The sequence below is a fragment of the Chelonia mydas genome, chromosome 14 (genome assembly GCF_015237465.2).
Source record: "Chelonia mydas isolate rCheMyd1 chromosome 14, rCheMyd1.pri.v2, whole genome shotgun sequence".
Lineage (NCBI taxonomy): Eukaryota > Metazoa > Chordata > Testudines > Cheloniidae > Chelonia > Chelonia mydas.
The window spans coordinates 38,745,263-38,764,742 of NC_051254.2; the positions used below are offsets into that span (position 1 = coordinate 38,745,263).

At 49.2% G+C, this 19,480-nt stretch overlaps 2 protein-coding genes across 7 annotated transcripts in view; one reads left to right on the forward strand and one right to left on the reverse strand.

Annotated features, from left to right (window-relative positions):
* Positions 1-19,480, forward strand: part of LOC114022341 (zinc finger protein OZF) — a 793,526-nt gene that overhangs the window by 521,874 nt on the left and 252,172 nt on the right. The window lies entirely within an intron of this gene.
* LOC102944649 (histone H1) lies at positions 9,220-12,962 on the reverse strand. The gene has a single exon (XM_043528315.1). The coding sequence runs from the start codon at positions 12,665-12,667 to the stop codon at positions 12,131-12,133; it is 537 nt and encodes a 178-aa protein (XP_043384250.1). The 5' UTR covers positions 12,668-12,962; the 3' UTR covers positions 9,220-12,130.

Sequence of the window (19,480 nt, forward strand, 5' to 3'; positions counted from 1 at the left end):
TTTTTAGCCCCTCAGCCTGAGCCCCATGATCCTGAGTCAGCTGACCTCGGTCAGGTGCCAGAGGTCTTTTAATCTGTGTAGACATACCCTAAAAGCCCTACCAAAGAGTCCACTATTAGATAGTTTACACCTAATTTACAAGGAGTTGTGCAGGCCCCACTACAGACAAATAGATACAAACCCAAAGCCATGTGCTTTGAATTCCCCAGACGCCATATACAAAATACTGGAAATGAAATGGACTGGGAATGGGGAGGGGGGAGAATTTAGGATGCCTGATTTTTGTCCTTCTGTAAATTTCTTTCACTTAAAATTCTTCCTCCCTTTCACCTTCTGTGCAAACAGAGTGGTTGATGAAGGTGGGAGGCTGGTGGGGAAGGGAGGGGGAAGCGTTAGTGGTATTTGGGCAGGGTGTGATTAATGAATAAGTTACTAGAGGCCGCAAAAAACCTAGCCCTCGTGGTTGGGGAGGAAACCTCAAAGATGTGGCCACCTCGGCAGTGACGTCTGCCTGAGTTTGTAGAGAACCTGAGACAATAGCTCTGGGGGTGGGGGGAAGAGCTGCCCTGAGTTTAACCAATGGAGCAACATCTGCCCAAGTTTTCAGAGAACCTGAGAGAATAGCTCTGAGTGGAGGGAACCACCTTGTGCAATTCAATGAGGTGTTAACTCCCAGGCCCAGTCCTTGGGGAAGGGGGGCCAGTTACCAACCCAACCCCAGCAGGGGATTCTGTCTGTGGTAAGAGGGGAAGAGCACAGCCTTTCCTCGCCACCAAGCAAAGACATCTCAGCTGCATATGTATGTATGTGTGTGGGTATGGAGCAGGGCCCCCATACTGCCTTTCTGTAGGGGAGAGGCGCTCCCTGCTGCTCCCCAGGGGAGAGAGCTCACTGCTTCTGCTCCTGACAGGCAATACCAAATCTAGCTCCTACCTAGCACTTTGTATCAGTACAGCCAAAGTTCTCTACAAAGCAGGGCAGTTGCATTATACCCATAGTACAGGTGGGGAAACTGAGGCATGGGGACAGGGAAATGGCTTGCCCAGAAGTCCGCCAGGGCAGGGAGAGCGAGCGCCTCAGGGCCAGCCATATGGAAAATTGTGCCCTGAGCGAATTTGTATTTTGATGCCCCTGGCCCCTGTGGGTGTGGCACCCCCCATTGCCCTTGGCTCCCGTGGGCTCCCCAGGTTCCCCATCCCCTTCACTCCTAACCCCTGCACTGTGCCCCCTTTGCCTCTAACTCCAGCACCCTCCTCGTGCGCTCCTAAACCCTGCCCCCAACTCCTCTATTGTGCCCCCTTTGCCCCGAACCCCTACACTCCCCTCCTGTGCCCCTAATCCCTACCCCCTCCTTCACACCTAACCGCTGCATTCCCTTCCTGCACCCACGTGGGGAAACTGACCTGCATGCATGAAGCAGCTGGCACTGCTGCTCGCTCCCCCCACCCCAGGGGGCAGTGAAGGGGGGAGCGAGGAGCAGTGTCAGGGCTCACTGCATCCTGGTCACTTTCCCCAGCTGGGCTGTGTAAGGGGAGGGGAGGAGAGCAGCAGCCCAGCTGGGGAAAGTGCTGGATGCTCGGCGCGCTTGGTGTTGCTCCTCACTGCCCCACTTACAGCCCCCTAGGGGGGCATGGAGGAACATGGGGGGGGGGGGAGGAAGGGAGCAGTATCTGTGCGTCACCACTCGCCCCCTCCCCCCATGTTCCTCCGCCGGGAGGAAGCAGAGTGAAATCTGGCTGCCCCCCACCCCCACGCGGCACTGCCCTGCCAGCCGGGAGCAGCTTTTGACTGTACACCAGCACAGAGCACGTCTACGCTGCTGCACGGCGCCCCATGACCATGGCGCCCCGGGCAGTCGCCCAGGTGGCCTACCCCTAAAGCCGTCCCTGTGGTGAGGGCTTCGGCTGGGGGTGCGGGCTCTGGGGTGGGGCCAGAAATGAGGAGTTCAGAGTGTGGGAGCTCCTCCTTCCCCAGGCCGGGGCGGGAGATCCAGCTCCTCTGGCTGCCCCCACCAGCCACGGGGCAGGGGCACAAAAAGTGCCCCTCCAAACGCAGCCAAATTTTTATCCCGGTGCATGCCCCTGCTTTAGTTAAAGATTAATCTCTAATTCCTGGAGACTCTTCAGGACAATCCAAGTAGATTCTCACAGCAGTAGCTCCAGGTGACCCAGGCTGTGGCCTGTGTATTTACTAGTGCTCCTTAGGCAGACCAGGTTCCCTTGCTCACTGGACGGGCTGTCACTTTAAAAAGGTAAACTCTTAGGAGATCAGCTGACTATGAGTCAGTTCCAGGCAGGGAAACCCTCCCGGTGGCTACTCCAAGCTGGGTATCTCATGTTTCATCTGCCCTGGATTATTTTAAAGACCCAGTGATGATTATAAACTGCAGGCACAATTTCTGCCGAGCCTGCATCACCCAGTGCTGGCTGGGGGAGATGGAGACCACCATCTCCTGCCCTTAGTGCAGGGAAACTGCTCAGCAGACAAGCAGCAGGCCAAACCGGCAGCTAGCGAATGTTGTAGAAATAACCAGATGAATTAATTTCCAGGCGGCCAAAGGAGCAGGAGGGGAGAGGGTGTGTGGGGGACACCAGGAGGCCCTGAAACTGTTCTACGAGGAGGATCAAACCCCCATCTGCCTGGTGTGTGACAGATCCCGGACTCACCGAGCTCACATGGAGGAGGCTGCCCAGGAGTACAAGATAGGAAATCTTTGTCTAGTGTCATAGTTAATTGTTCTGGATTTTAACTACCATTTAATTCCACTGCAGTTTGCTTCTGGGGCCTGATTTATTTCTCCCTCTGCTATTATAACAAAGCCCTGGCTGGGATGATTTAGTTGGGGATTGGTCCTGCTTTGAGCAGGGGGTTGGACTAGATGACCTCCTGAGGTCCCTTCCAACCCTGATATTCTATGATTCTATGATTATGGCAACCTTATAACTTAAGGCTGTAAAAACAATTGATTGAATAAAAAAAAAAAAAAGCAGCAAACTTTCTAGAAAACTGAAGGTGCAGTAAAAGCTGTGTTATCCGGAACTTTATCAACCGAAAAGCGCTATTAACCGGCATTTCTGATCTCTCCCAATACAAATCTTCAATCTAGTAACCGGGTCAAGTATACTGCCCAGGAGGTTATGCAATTGCACATTCTGCACTCTGCTTTTATGCCAAAGAGGCAGCAGACAAGTCAGCAAGCGGATATCAGGGATTTTATTCAAAAAAGCAACTTCCAAGGTGTGTCATAGGGTCGGTCCAGTCACCGCAATCTCCTACATCCTCTACATCTACAACGATAACTGATGCTGATAATGACGACCGTGGGGCACTGCAAGATCCTGCAGGGCCTTCTGAATCAAAGAAAGATTGTGTTCAGTATAGCTGGGAAAGCTGGACAAGGAGACTAAAAAGTGGCAGAATGAAATTGACACCCAGCTCTGCGAGGAGAATTCCCGTTTCAGCGAGCTGATCAGTGAGATGGAGGGGAAGTGCCGGCAGCCAGCGAGTGAATTCCTGCAGGTGAGACGGTGTTAAGAGACACCCCAGGTCCCTGCACGGGGAAGAGGGCCTTCTGAAGCATGAACGTTTGAATCTGTCATCATTTGAAAAGATGCCGACTTTAGGTGACGGCAAAGCAAGACCCCTCCAGAGCAGGAGGGATCCCCAGTATGTGGCACGGAGCTCTCTTTTCTCTCTCTCCGCTCTAGGACGTCAGAAGCGCCTCGAGCAGGTACATGGCTCTTTCTCACTCCCCCTGACACGTCATAATGCTAGGAAGGGCCTTGGGCACCATGTTAAAGCAAAAACTCCCATCTCAGCATGTGGAGCAGGATCACAATTCAGATAAAAAAATCACATCAGAATTCAATTCCACACAGGAAGATTTGTTTTTTTTTCCTAAGGAGACTCTGGGATTTGCCATCTGTGATAGGGTCTTCCATGGCCAGGTAGATCACTGGTCTGCCATGTGTAAGGCCAAAGGTGGTGGTAGGGGAAACCGGGCCCTCCCTCTCCACTGGGTCCCAGCCCAGGACCCTGTGTAGCTCAACCCCTAAACAGGGGAGATGGGGTCAAGACCAGGGTCCTGGGCTGGGACCCAGTGGAGAGGGAGGGCCCGGGTTACTTCCTACAAGTCTCTTTAGTCCACTTACCCCACATTTGGGGCTTATCTGCTGGCTGGCAGGTCGCTGATCCATCCCTTGCAGGCAGGCAGAGAATTCCTGTCTGCACCCTGGTCAGCCCCCAACTGAGCCAGGCTCCCTTTTCTTCTCCTTCCTCCAGGCCTGGCATTGGCTGCAAGTACAGCAGGGCAGGGATAGCTGAACCCACAGGTTTTCATTATCCCCCGCTGTGCGAACAGGGGGCAGGTGACATTTTTCAGTGCTGGTAACAAGACTCCGGTCTTCACTTTCCTGCTGGCCTCTTTCACCGGGGAGCGAATTTGCCCTTTTTTCTGGCTCTGGGGACCCTGGCTCATCTTGCGTCCCTGAGCCGTTGGGTTCAGTACCTCAATGGGCCTCCTCGAGTCGCTGAAATCCGAGTCTCCATGTCCCTGGAGGACCCCCAGTATTCCTTCAGAGCAGAGCCGACCCGAGCCTGCTGACAGTGGGGGGAAGGGGGAGAAGGCACAACCTCGGAACAGCTGAGTCATGCCTCCCCCAGGCAGCCCCCCCCACCCCCCAGAAAGCAGTGGCCCCTCCCTGCAGCTCCCCGCTGTTCCTTCTGCCTCTCTAGACAGCAGTGCAGTGTGGGATAGCAGTGGGGTCACAGGGGCCAACTCTGTGGGTGCTCCGGGGCTCCAGAAGTGACGTATCCCCCCCCCTTTTTCCTTGTTCCCCCCCAGTATCAGGAGGCACGAGCGCTCCACGGGCCAGAGAGCGACCGTGAGAATGCCTCTGCACCCTGGCGGGTAGGCCACTCGGCTGGGACGTGGGGAAACCCACAATCCCCTGCTCCAATTAGTCTTTAATTATTTATCCAGAGTGGAGCAGCTTCAGCAGGGAGAGACTGAGGGAGCCCTGCTTAAGGCCATCCCACAGCCCAGTGGTTAGGTGAAGGGGACCTGAAATTGGAGGGGCCCTAGCCCAAGCTGAGTCCCCCCCACCCAGCTGAGACCCCTAGCCACTGGGCTAAAAGCTATGAGGTGCTCAGGGGCGGCGAGTTATATGGGCCCGTGGTGTCCAGGATCCAGCAAATTCAGGGCCCGGGAGCCTGGCTCCACCAATGTTCAAGGCCGGGTCTCTCCCCCGGCCCCGCCTGCCACTCCCATGCGCCTCCCCCGAGCGTCCCCCGACCCCCATGTGCTGCCCGCGGGCCTCCCCTGGGCCCCCACTGCGCTTCCCTGGCTCGCGGCATCAACTGCCGCCGCAGGGTCCTGGTGCTCGCCCAAGCCACTAGTGCTGCCTTGGACCCTTCCCTTTTCCGGCGGGACCCTCCACCAGCACAGGGCCCCCCCCCCGCAGTCACCGTTCCTGCCCCACGCTGGGCAAGGGGCAGCCCCATCCCAGTGAGGGGCAGCAGCAGGGGACGAGGCCCACATGTGATGGCAGCCCCCCCCAACTGCACCCCCCACAGGGAAGGTGAGGGGCCTTCCTGGACCTGAGAGGGGCCCTAGGAGCATGTGCAGTGACAGTGGTGTGGGGTGAGCGTGCTGCCGGGGGGGAGAGGGTTGGGGGGAGTCCTCCTCTCTGGCCTGAGCGCTGGGGCAGCCTGCTTGCACCCCAAACTGCTAATCCCCCGGCCTGCCCTACCCAGAGCCCACACCTCCAGCCAGAGCCCTCACCCCCTGCACTCCAATCCTCTGCCCTAACCCTCAGGTCTTGGGGGGGGATGGCCAAGGGTGGTGTTTCTAGGAGGAATAACGTGGGTCCTTCTCAATCCAGTGACCTATAGGCAGTTTGGCAGTGGAGGGCAGCTGGTCATTGCGCTTCTTGCCTCCCCCTCTAGCAGTGAACGAACGATGGAGCCCGGAACAATCACAGGCTGCGTAACCCCGTCCGTAATCAACAGCAACGCTTTCAGCCAGAGACGCGAGGCACATCCCAGCCGGCGGCAGGGGGACAAAGTGTCACCTAGCCCTAAAAGTTTCCCACCTGCCGACGAGCACCCAAGGATCAAGCTGGATAAGCCAAACTCATTGCACCAAGCCCGTTGAAAACCCCACACTAGGCCGATGTAGCATGACGACAGCTTATGGGGGTCTGAGAGCGAGGCAGGGTGAAGGGAAAAACAGTCGGGACTGGAAAGGGGAACCTGGTGGGGGAGAAGGAGTCAGGGAGAAAGGCAGGGACTGAACAGGGTAACCTGGAGGGAGAAGGGAAGGTATAAGAAACGTGCGGCAAAGGGAAGAGAGAAACAAGCGTGTTAAATGTTATTGAAAGGGACACTGTAATTTATTACTTGGATGCTGAGCTCTTTGGGGCAGGGACTGTGGTTTTGGTCTCTGTCTCTACAGCATCGAGCCCAATGGGTCATCCCGATCAATGACTGGCGCTATAAGAATACAGAACCTCAGAGTTTCGCACGGAGCTTGGGCACGGAGCTTGTTCGTCACTCTGAACAAAACATTATGGTTCTTTCAAAAGTTTACAACCGAACATAGACTGAATACAGCTTTAAAACGTTACTATGCAGAAGAAAAATGCTTTTAACCATCTTAATGTAAATGAAACAAGCATGAAACAGTTTCTTTACCTTGTCAAATCTTTTTTTTTTTAATTTTCCCTTTACTTTTTTAGTAGTTTACAGTAGTTTCTGGTTCCAACTTAGGAGTGTGGTTGACCGGTCAGTTTGTAACTCTGGTGTTCAGGACTCTGAGGGTCTACTGTATTGTACAACTAACAAACAATAATAATCCCTTTGAGGCCCCGATTTAGGACAAATGGGAACATGGCAGTTGCCTTCAAAATAATCTTCTCAAATGTAGGCCGTTTGTTGGCTTTGCTTGGGTTAGCAAACTGTGACTGTGAACTGGAGCGGGTCAGCAAATTTCCAGAAGTGTGACAAAAAAAACCCCACACCAATTGGTTAATTTTTTTTTTCACACCAGCTATAGTCAACTCCTTTTAAGCTGCACGTGTATTTAATTAAAACTTTATTAAAAAAGTATGTTTTTATTCTCTCCCCCCCCCCTTTATTATTTTTTCCTAGCTGCTATGTGTGTGTTTCATTCGTGGATTCTTCAACATAAACGGGAAATGCCACTCACATTGGTGTGATGAAAGGCTGTTTAAGAAAGCGTGGTGTGTGGGGGAAGATAGAACACAATCAAACATATGACAAGCATCAAGGGATGCCAGATGCTCCTCAGACGGCAGGGCAGGGGAGCAGTGAGTGAATCAGTTCGTCTCCCCTGTGGGAAAAGATTGGCAGCATTACATGTCACTCATGGAGAGAAACAAGAGAAAAATAATTTACTGAGCTGGCTGAGAAGCAGGGGGGACTGGTCCAGTGAAGGGGATAACCCAGATCAGCTGGGAGCAGAGGCAGACCAAGGAATGGCCAGGAACTCTTTACCATGGGGAGAAAGGTAAACTGACTTAATGGGACTGAAAGGCAGCTGAGGCTTGTCAGTGGCAGAGGAAGCTGCTGACCAAGAGTTGGGAGAAGGGCAGGGAAGTCCAGCTCCTTCCCAGAGGAAGGAGAGAGAACTGGCTGGGAATCTGCCAGAGCTGAGGAGACAGGAGCCAAGCTAAGAATAGACACCAAAGACAGTCAGCACCTTACGGAGCTTGGCATCAGATGGGGAGGTGTCCAGCACAGCCCTCTGCCAGTGTACAGCAAGAGGTCCTCTTTGTTAAGAATAATTATGGTTGTGTTTGAGAGAGTTCTGGTCCTCTGACTCTCGCTGCTCTTTTTGAGCCTTCTCGCTGCTCTTCACTGGCTGCTGGGATGCTTTGCCCTCTTGGAGGGGAATTTAACGTTTCCAATGGATGAGGAATTGCTTGGTTTCTCTAACATTCTCTATCATTTTTTGGCTGGAGGTGACTGAGAGGCAGGTGTTTGTGGGGCACCTGTTTAAGCGGGTGCTCTGGCTGTGATTTATTTGGACGCCCGCTCACTGAAAAAGCCCGAAGGGCAAAGTTCCTTTGGTGCGTGTCAAGTATCAGAGGGGTAGCTGTGTTAGTCTGTATCCACAAAAACAACGAGGAGTCCAGTAGCACCTTAAACACTAACAGATTTATTTGGGCATAAGCTTTCGTGGGTAAAAACCCCACTTCTTCAGATGCTTCTTTGGTGTGTGTGTTCACCAGCTCTTCTTAGGGACGTCCAGAAAGACTTTTTGTGCAACTTCTTGGAGACATGTTCGAAGCTTTACTTAGAGCCAGAAAAATGAGCCTAGTTTGCTACCTAGTTCTCACCATCCCTGGTCTGCTCCCAGGGTGTCACGGTGTCCCCACCTGCTGCGTGGCAGGGATAGTTAAAGTGATGGGGGGCTAGGAGTGGCTGAAAGGATAAAATCGCCTGAAGAAACTTTGAGCTTTATCAATGGATCTGTAATCCAACTCTACTCAGTGTGGTGCTTTATCCCCCTCTAGTGGTGGCTGGGTCACATACCCAGGTTGATAAAACTGCAGTAGCCTTGACTGTATGCAATGGTAGTGTAGCTGTGTTGGTCCCAGGATAGTAGAGAGAAAAGGCGGGTGAGGTGATATCCTTTATTGGACCAACTTCTGTTGGTGAGAGAGACGAGCTTACACAGAGACCCGAAAAAGAGCTCTGTGTCGCTCAAAAGCTTGTCTCTCACACCAACAGAAGTTGGTCCAATAAACGATACTACCTCACCCACTTTGTTTCTCTATTACTCTTGGCTGACAGAGCTGGTTTGTAGCGCAGGCTGTCATGGCTTTGAGTTTTAAAAGGTTTCCATAAACGCTCTGGGTGTCCAGGAAGGGATGCAGTTGGCTTGAAGTTGATTTTACAAATGTTAATAGCATTTGCTGGAAGGGAAACCTAAACTAAAAACATGGTTTTCAGTATAGAGATAATTATTTCCCCATTTTATTTTGGATCTTGCTTTTATCCCCCTCATACCTTTAAGTTTTTTTCCCCTTTTTATTTGTACTCTAGATTTTTCAGGTTTCAGAGTAACAGCTGTGTTAGTCTGTATTTGCAAAAAGGAGGACTTGTGGCACCTTAGAGACTAACCAATTTATCTGAGCATGAGCTTTCGTGAGCTACAGCTCACTTCATCGGATGAAGTGAGCTGTAGCTCACAAAAGCTCATGCTCAAATAAATTGGTTAGTCTCTAAGGTGCCACAAGTACTCCTTTTCTTTTTGCTAGATTTTTCATTGATTCATAAAAACGTAGGGCCTGGAAGGGACCTAGACAGACCATCCCTGACAACGTTTGTCTAACCTGTTCTTTAAAAACCTCCAATGATAGAGATTCCACAACCTCCTTTGTAAGGCTACTCCATTTCTGAAGTATCTTTATAGTTAGAACAGTTTTCCTAATAGCTAACCTGAATTTCACTTGCTAAAGATTAAGACAAATACTTCTTGTTGTACCCTCAATGGACATGAAAAATGATCACCATCCTCTTCATAGAAGCCCTTGACGTATCTGAAGGCTATCAGATTCATAAAACTATCATTATTTCACACCTCCCCTGTGCAATGTTCTTACTGAAAGATGAAGTATTGAACGAGTTTAGGCAGAGCACCTGCATAAAATTTCTAACCACAGCAAATCATTACACCATTTCATGTTTTCTACAGATACAGGTTGTGGTCCTTCTTTGTCTTACTGCTACTGGAATAGAACCCATAAATGCCAAAAATTTATAAGCTTAGTTTATGTAAAAATTTACTATACTTTAAAAATTTTTAATTCAATAAATATTAAAACAACATTCTTCAGTTAAAGATTTTACTGAACTTAAAAAAAACAAAACAGAAAATGGGTGACCCTGAAGTGTGTTTAGAATCTAATAATTTTAAAGGGTTAGCTAAAAAACTTTGCTTACAGATGGCTATTTAGCATCAACCCTAGTAGTACCTTTAAATAAAGCATGCTTAGATCGCTCCCCACATAGTAATAAGCACACACCAGTCAGGATCTTTCTTAGAATTCGTGGCGAAGCATTTATTGTACTAAGCCAATGATATTATTGCTCTACTGATACACTCAAACCAGCAACCTATAAATACATTGTTACACTCATAACCGTTGAAAACAAGCCTACGACTGGGAAAACTAGCTATATAAGGTCCTTTAGAAATATAAATAATAAAACTTTTCTGTTCTACATTACCACCAAAATAAACAATATCTCCTTTCTTGCGCGCTTCTCTAGGCAAGCAATGGATCAGTGCTTCAGCCTGAGCTCCTTTTATAGACCGTGAGAGGACCTGAAGGAAGACTGAGACCTCTTACCCTGCGGCCCTGGGGTAACACTGCCCCCTGGCGTGTTCCAGCAGCGAACAGCAACTCCTCCCTACCTGGATATGGAAATAAACGGAAGCGTTTCGCCCATTCACTTTTTCATTGGTTTGTTTGGGAAACCAATCAAACGGCACTGACTTTTGAAGGAAAATATAGACTTTTTCATGGTGGGGACATGGCTCCCTCTCTTACTTAGACACCATTGCTCACAGGGACCGGGGCTGTATGGTCCGACCGCGCCTAGCATAGTTAAGCTTCGTTCCTGATCGGGGTTTCAGTTTGATGTATCAATACAATGAAATATTTGCTGAAATAATCCCTTAATTCTACCTCTATCCATTTACAAAGCACAAGTGCTATCCCCGAATGGGTGGGGAATGTTTTTTTTCCCCACATGTCGCTCATGGAGAAAGAAACCAGAATCCTTATCACAGAGGAGCACCCCAAAAAGTGTGTGTGTGCGTGTGGGGGGGGTTGTTTTCTTTTTTTCTCTTAATACAGGGGAAGTGCTGTGGCCCAGCAAAGGATCTTTGTTTCATTCCTACATTTTTCTCCCAGGTGATAGAAAGAACACAGCGCCTTGTTCATAAATCCATGAATGTCCCTAAAGGAGCCAAACTGTATCCCGCTATAGTAGTGAGAACAAAGCAAATCGCTCGGACAGCGGCCGGTGGGAAGGTGTCTCGCTTAGTGGAACAGCTCACAAATTACTGTCTTCTAATAAGACCACGAGATAAGCTTCATTGTTTTTCAGTTTGTTTGTTTGTTTTTTACGGGACCAGCACAGCGGAGCTCTGAAAACGAAGGTCGCTCTTGAAATCTGGAGCGACTTTTCTGACCAGGCGCTAGCTAGGAAAGCAGTTTAGGGAGGAGCCGCAATAGCAAACCACCTGCAGCGCCACAAGTGCTAAATCGATACCGATTAATCTTTTTCATCCCACTTGCAGCAAGATCATGCTTCCGAACAGCGTTAGGTGCCTGCTGACTCTGTGGCATCTCCCCCCAAGTAGATTTCCGAGCAATCTATCTTGGTCTCACCTCAACCAGGCAGTGAATGTCTCAACATTGCTACACCAAAAACACCAATCAAATAACCACAACAGGAAATACGGTACAATTGTGAGCTCATAGATAGAGGCAAGGGCGGGCGCTAATTGGATGAAAAGAGGAATAATTGGTCGAGCGTTTGAGGGGGAGGACAGGGATTGGGCAGGGGAAGGAGGCCTGCACTCTCTTTGGGCAGTACGTTACCGCTTTGCTGGACCTGATAGGAAACAGGCACCAGTGGAAGCCCGGGCTCCAGTTCTCCCCTAGAATCGTTGTTAAAGAGACAAACATGGATATAAATTTCCTAGTCAAAGTGTATTGAGGTTACGATTTTGATCATTACTACGGAGTAAAATGATCTTTTTAAAGTCTGTGTTTACGTGAGGATTTTTTCACGGGACTCTTTTTTCGGGGGAGGACAATTTTATTAACTATTTAAAAAATCAACTTTGAATATTTTTCCATAGGAAATTTTGGATTTTTTTTACATTATTCAATGTAACCTTATCATCGTGAATAGATGCACAGAATAAAATTCCGAATCAAAGATTTCCCTCCAAGAAGCATCTTTGTTGGTAACAGCTCACGCCGCACCACCCCTGCTCTCCCGCCGAAACATTAGCTCATTTAGTGAGTATTGAGGGTGGCTCTTAAAAGAGCCTTTGAGTTTGTATTAGGGAACAAGGAATGTGTTTTTAATGCCTCTTGACAGCAGCTTTGCCGCGAGGGGCAGCCCTCCCCTTGGGTCTGGCCGGGTTCTTGCGAGCCTTGGGTTTTTTAACAGCTAGCTTGGTCTCCCTGCCGGGCCCCTTTGCTTTCCTAGCTACTGGGACGTTAATTTTTTTCGGAGATCTCCTGGCTACTATCTGGTTTTTGGGTCTCTTAACGGCCGTTTTTTTCTTCGTTGTTTTCAAGGCGCCCCCCTTCTTCTGGTGCTTGTTGATCCTGAAGGATCCCGAGACGCCGCTGCCCGTCACCCGCTGCAGCAGCCCTTTGCTAACGAGAGAGCTGAGCGCCGCCTTTAGGCGACCGTTGTTCTTCTGCACGTCGTACCCCTCGGCCAAGAGCGCCTTTTTGATGGCAGCCAGAGAGGCGCCCTTGCGGGCTGTAGAGACGCAAACAGCCCGCAGAATGAGGTCGGGGAGAGACGGCCTCCCTCTTTTCTTGGGTGGAAAAGTAGCTAAAGCTACGTCTGAGGAAGAAGTCTGGAGAATGGAGGTCAAATCTCGCATGTCTCCCCACTGTATTCACAGCCACAAGAACCGCCACCGCCTGCCTGCTGCTGCAGCTGCAACTACCGCAGCCGCCGCCGCCTCTTATCTGCAAAGCGATAACCTCCCACGAAGCTTCTAGGACTCTCCGCTCCAAACTGATTTCACTGGCCCCCTCCCGGGCTTTATATAGAGAAGAAGCCGACGCAACCGACTCAACCAACTCGCCGCGCGCACCAACTCCCCCGACGGCGGACGCAACAGAATCAATGAGCCTCCACTCGCCTCCCAGCGTCACACAAATCTGTGTTTCTGAAACTCCACTGATCTCTAATTTTAAAAGTCCGACTGGCTTTTTGCTCAATTAATGTAGACGTCCCCAGGCTAGGACTGTTAGGTGTTTTCATTCGCTGCATCTTTTGGATCCACCGAGTGGGCTCCCCCCGCCAGAAATCGACAAAACCCTCGATTTATCCGTCTGCCTGTCCCCCAAAAGTAAACAAAATTTGGGTTTAATCTTAAATTACAATTAAATTTTGGTACCTGCCCTCAAGATATCGAGGGAACAGTATTAAGGCGGAGTGAGGTATCCCACACAAAGAAATTAAATGATTTCCTTCTTTGTCTTTTTGTGCAGCGCCCTTCCAAAGACAAACAAGAAACACACCTAGGCTTCCCCATACTCGCCTATGAGGATTTGTCTACTTTCAAAAGGAAATAAATATCTCTAGTTTTCTGTCATAGTAAAACATTACCAAGTATTTTAAACGTACTGCTATTTTAATTTCTATAGGGATGCATCCTACTCTCATTCACCTGGCTGAAATTAATGTCAAAACATCCATTTACTTCAGTAGAAAGTGCAAAAGTTAGAGAAAACTATAGGATACACATGCAGAAAAAAATGTAACAGGGAGGAAGAATAATTATTTTCATGTGTTTGGCAAATAATTATTTTGTTTTAAGGTACAGGTTTTTAGTAAAAGAGGAAGCTAACTATGATATGATACTTTAGGTTTTACAACAGAGGCATTTTATTTTATTTCGTTTTATTAAAACCTTTATATTTGTGAAGAATTTAGAACCCGATTGTTTTATGCCTCTGGCTTAAAGGTATTAACCTGTAACCTGCAAAAGTGGCTAGAGGCTATGGGTGCCTCAAATGTCGAGTTCCCAGCACCAGACTATTGGGGGGAGGGGGGAAGTAGTGGTTTGATTGATGTTGATAATTCAGATGTTACAGTTGCTGTCTCACATTACAGGACCAAAGTGTCATTCAACATAACCATATAATCGAAAAGGAATAACTTTAAAACGGACAAGATTGATTTAACGCAATAGTTACCCAGCAGGACTCAAAATTATTGAGGAAAAGACTTTAGGATTGGATAGTTGTATAAATAACAAGATCATTTACACTTAGCATTACAAGGAGAGGGAAGAGACAAGTGTGGGGGGGGGGGGACCTAGAAAGGACAAACCCACTCACGCTTCAGGACAAGATCCAAGCAGCCTCGACTTCCCTGGAGCTTGCTGTATATGGACGGGCGCGATAAATTCTGTAGCAATGAGCTCAGACAGGTAATTTGCGGTGATTCAAGATGCTCAGGACCTTAGAAAACATGCCCGGGTGCCGATGTGAACCTACTTCAGCATCTCGTACAAGTATGCGGAATAAAACTCTTTTCTCCTCTTTTTCAGCACACTTCTTTGCGACATCACCAATCAGCACCTGTCTCCCTATTCTTTTCCCTACAAAAAAAACGAAACGTAGGAGCGCAGAGTTCCTATTTATTAAGTAGTGGCAGACCTGAAGGGAGACTGAGACCACCTAACACCTAAGCTTTCGCTACTACAAGTCTCACCCTTTTTCACTTCTATATCTACCCATCACACCTCGCTTTCTTGATGTGCAATTAAGGATCCAAACATTTCTCCTTTTCATTAGCTCATCCGGCAAGCCAAGCAAAAATAGAACCAATGTTTCCCCGCCTCTAAAGTATCTGTCATGAAATTAAAATGCCACAGTGTAAACCCTTCTCTTATCCTTATTTTAGAGAATATCCCGAGAAAATGATGGAATTTTAACAGTAATTTGAAGACAAAAATCACGATTTTTGTTTCCTTAGTCAAGGAGCAGATCCGAGATTTGTGTATGTTTTCCCTGCCAGAGCTTTATTGTTTTAGTTGATCTGATCTCCAAACTCTGGTGAATGAAACATCGTCACCAAGAGAACATACCACGCAGGTTGTTAGTGCTGAGGAGCAGGGGATGGAACCAGGTTGATTCGGTTGCTTCAGACACTGGGGTATAACTACCCCTCGGGCTGCAGCTGCCGGGCCCGGCTTCAATCTGCGGCACCCTGAGGTGCAGGAGGCGACGAGCTTGATTTTCAGGCTGCGCCGGAGCAAGTAGAGAACAACTATCAAAAATAGAAAACGCAGCGCCTCTTGAATCTACCCAGATGAACACAGATCAGCCGGCTGGCCCTTCCCAGGCACCAACCAGCAAGAGAGCCAAGCGGAAGAAGAGGAAGGCGGTGCTGATAACTCGAAAAGACCGGGAAGGTTTTGCCCACTTCATTCTCCAGACCGCGGATTTCTCCAAGCACTCCGGGGAGGTCTCCCTGGGAGTCATCAGGAAAGAGCTGGCGGCGGAGGGGATCGATGTCAAGAAGAACAAAGCGCATATCAAAGCGGGGCTCGGGAAGCTGGTCTCCACTAATGTCTTGCTTAGGGTCCCGGGCTCCTACAAGCTTATCGCAGAAGCGAAGCTACCCCCTCAGCCGGTGAAGAAGGACAAATCGGCAAAGAAGCAGGGGGCTGAGAAAATCAAGAGGAAAAAAAAAAGCAGCGAAGAAAAAAGCCAAGAAGAAAGCAGGGGATCTTGTGGATCGGGAAGAGGAAACTGGAGAAACTGTCGCTTCTGTATCCTTTGTGCAGTGGGAAGCATCTCTCGAGGGGAAGTCCTAAAAGGCATAATTCTACCGGTTCATTCTGCTGAAAAAATAAATAAACCCAAAGGCACTTTTAAGAGCCGCCCCAAAAACTTTCCCTAAAAGAGCGTTAACACAAATGTACCTTTTTAAAAAAAACAACTTTTTTTTCTGTATTTGTATAGGACCAGATCCCAGGCGTTAGGGAAGATGAAAACTATATAAGCCTGGGTCAGTTGCCTTCTTTACCAAATCAAAAAAAAGGACAAACCCCCCTTTATTTTAAGTCAGTTACTTCAATGGCAGGATCTAACTAATCTTGAAAGCTCCCTGCCTTTTCCTGCTGTTGGTTTTCCTGACCTGCCTATCATAAAATGCATTCATCAATGGTAGCGCTGCAGTTTGCTTTCTATTCTATGAATACATACAACACACACAGCCCTCCCTTATCTCTGAAAAAGCCGCGATACAAAATATGGCACCAGAGAGCAAAGACATTCGCTCTTTTGATGAGCCCTGGGGGATGGTTCTGAAAAGAACCGTTTTGTTTTTTCGCCCCTGGCCTGAGCCGTCACTCCATAAGGAAGGTGCCCTTAATAATATCTTCTAAGATCTGCTTCCTGCGCGTTCCCACCGTCCCCTTGATTTTGCCCGGGCTCCTGCTGACCCTCTTGGGTCGTGCAGCAGCCGGTTTCATTTCCCCGCTGGGGTCATTTGGCCCTGGGGCAGCTGTTCCTGTCTTCGCCGAGCTCTGGTTCCTCTTGGCCGCGCTATTTCCCCTTTTCTGCTTTCGGGGAGCCGCCTCCCCGCTGGAGCCTGAAAGAGCCCGGGGCGCCGCTGCCACCGACCCGACGCAGAGCCCCTCGGCTCAGGAGATAACGGAGCACAGTCTTGATGTGGCCCTTGTTCTTCCGCACGTCGTATCCCTCGCCCTCCAGCGTCTTCTTGATGGCGGCCAGAGAGGCGCCTCTGCCGGCGGCCGGGACATCAGCCGCCCGGAGAATGACCTGGCTGAGAGTCGGTTTCTTCCTTCCCTTGCGCGGGGGATTCTCCCCAGCCGGGCGGGAGGCTGCAAAAGCCGCGGGGAGAGGAAGCGAACCGGGCATGTCCCTGCGAGTCAATCCCAGCTGCTGCCACCCAAACCCGCACGTGGGGCCGCCGCCCTGACACTGAACCCAGCGGCCGCCGCTCGAGGCCAGATAGAGAGCAGAGCCCGACGCAGCCGAATCAATCCCCTGCTTTATTCCTGCCCCTGCGCCCTCTCCCCAGCCGGTGTTTCTTCTGCCCCACTCAAGTTGCCCGCAAAAAAGCGCCAGCCCCGATATTCACAATCGTTTCCCGTCCCCGCTCGAGGACACTGAGCTAGTTCCCCCGCTGGCGTTGTCCGAAATATTCATAAGTTGCTGTCTGGGATAGGTCACAAAACTAGGCTGTGTAACTATATGACAAATGTGTTTGATTGAGGATTACAAACATTAAGCAGTACATTCACCTGCCAAAATATTACAAAAAGCCCTACAGCACTGAGATCCTTTATGATTGTGCCTCACACTTGGTAAGGCAACCCCCATCCTTTCATGTATTTATACCTGCTCCTATATTTTCCACTTCATGCATCTGACGAAGTGGGTTCCAGCACATAAAAGCTTAAGCCCAAATAAAATTTGTTCCTCTCTAAGGTGCCACAAGGACTCCTCGTTGTTTTTCCTTAATTCTCCTGTAACTCTGCATCCTTTTGTCCTTGTAGACTTTTAAAGAAAGAGTTTCAAAGTCACCAATAGCAATTAGGCCTACCTGGAACAGCATAATTCTAATGAAGACTCCCAACTCTGATTGAGTTTAACTGCCATGTATACCTTTGAAGATCTCCCATTTATGTATCTAAACATTTCTCATTTAACGAACAAATTTTCAGAAATGTGTAAATGAACATATCCCATATACATATTTACCCAGTCGAGCTGTATACTTCTTAGCTGGCCGCATACTGAGACAAATTCTTATTTTGTTGTGCGCACCCACTATGGCATTATATGCATTGCAATCGGGTGGAATATGCATTACCGGTAATCAGTGCTCCTTCTGGAGTGTTTTCTATCATGAAGACCATACAGACCAATGAAAGAAATAGCTAACAATGGCTGGCTAGAATGAAGAGTGGGGCTGATGTATTATCAGAAGTTTCTTCCTATCTATGTCAGGGAGAATTTGTTATGCCCATTCCCATAAAGGTGATAGGAAGGCAAAAACAGGACACAGCCTTAGGTCTTGATACTACATTCCGTGTTAGTTACTACTGTTACTGGGTAGTGCTTTCTCACACTAAAACACAGCTTCAGTGTTGGGCAAGACCTCACAAGAGCTTGTTCAGCACTTCAATCTTTGTAGACAGCAAACTATGGAGGGTGCAGAACAATTAGGCTCTTCTCACTGTTCCCAGGACTCATTCTCTGCTAATAGAAGATTCTTAGCCCTCAGATACTTCATCACACCAACCAAATTATCTAAAGGCAATATTTCTACTACATCTCATGGAGTAGCTTTTCAGCCTACCCACAGAGAACCGTAGCCCCACCCAAGCAACTTCCTTTCCTTACAACCCATCAACTGGACCGCTTCCTTCTCTCAACAAAACGGAATGGTTGAGTGACTTTTGTTATAACCGCAGAGCCGGGCAGTTCCTCCATCCTGATTGGCTAGTAGGAGTCCAACTCCCCTGAACCAATGAGAATGAGGATCCTGAACAAACCAATGAGAGGGCCCCTTTTCTTTCTCGGTCTCTTTTTTTCTCCTAAAATTGTCATGCTCTACCATCAACACAAATGAGCATAGTGGGTCACACCAATGGTCCATCTATCCCAATAGCCTATCTTCTGAAGTGGTCAATGCCAGAAGCTTCAGAACGAATGGACAGAACAAGGCAATTACCTTGAGATGTATCCAGTCTACCAGTCCCAGCATCTAGCCGTCAGAGGTTTAGGGACACCCAGAGCATGGTGTTGGATCCCTGATCGTCTTGTCTGATAAATTCACCCGCTTAATTTAAAAACAATTTCTCCCCACCCCCACAAAATCATCTATTGAATTCCTTCATAGGTTGATTTGTTCATTCATCCCTGTTCCTCTTTCTGTCAGAGGTAAGGCTGCGAATTTTAACATTCGTTAAGAGAAAAACGTATCAAACACTGGTCCCGTCTGAGTGTAGCGCTGGAGATGTGTGCGAGGCTTTGGTGGTTTTATTTTCTCTCTGTCTTCCCCCTCCCCTCAGCAGAAGGTTCATTCCTTAACACCATCGCCAGAAAATGAAACACCCTCCAGATCTCGACAAGATGTCTGTTGTGGAATGACAGGAGGCCTCCTGGGTTCTTAGAAACTCGGGTTCTCGGTGCTACAGAGACAGACTTTGGAGGGGAACCTAGAGCTGCGGAGGCAGGAGGGCCGGGAGGTTGATTCGGTTGCGTCCGGGTCCAGGCTATAATTAGCCGCGGGCAGCAGCCCTGCTTTCTAGTCTGCGGCTGGAGCGGCGAGAGCAGCGACTGGAGCAGCGAGCCAATAGGCTTCCAAGGAATAGGAACCAGAGCGGTGCTGGTGGCTGGAGAAGCGGCGCCGCCTCTAGGCCGAAATGAATGCAGCGCAAACCACAGCTGAAGCGCCTGCTGCAGTTCCAGTTCCAACCAGCCAAACGAAAAAGAAAAGAAGGAAGAAGAAGCCGCCTCGAAGACAGCGGCCGGCTTTTGCCCAGCTCATCCTGTGGAGCGTGGATTTCTCCAAGAGCCGCAAGGGCTTCTCCCTGGTGGCCATCGAGAAGGAGCTAGCGGCGACGGGAGTCGACGTCCAGAGGAACAAAAGCCGCATCAAAGCGGCGCTCAAGAAGCTGGTCACCAACAACATCCTGTGC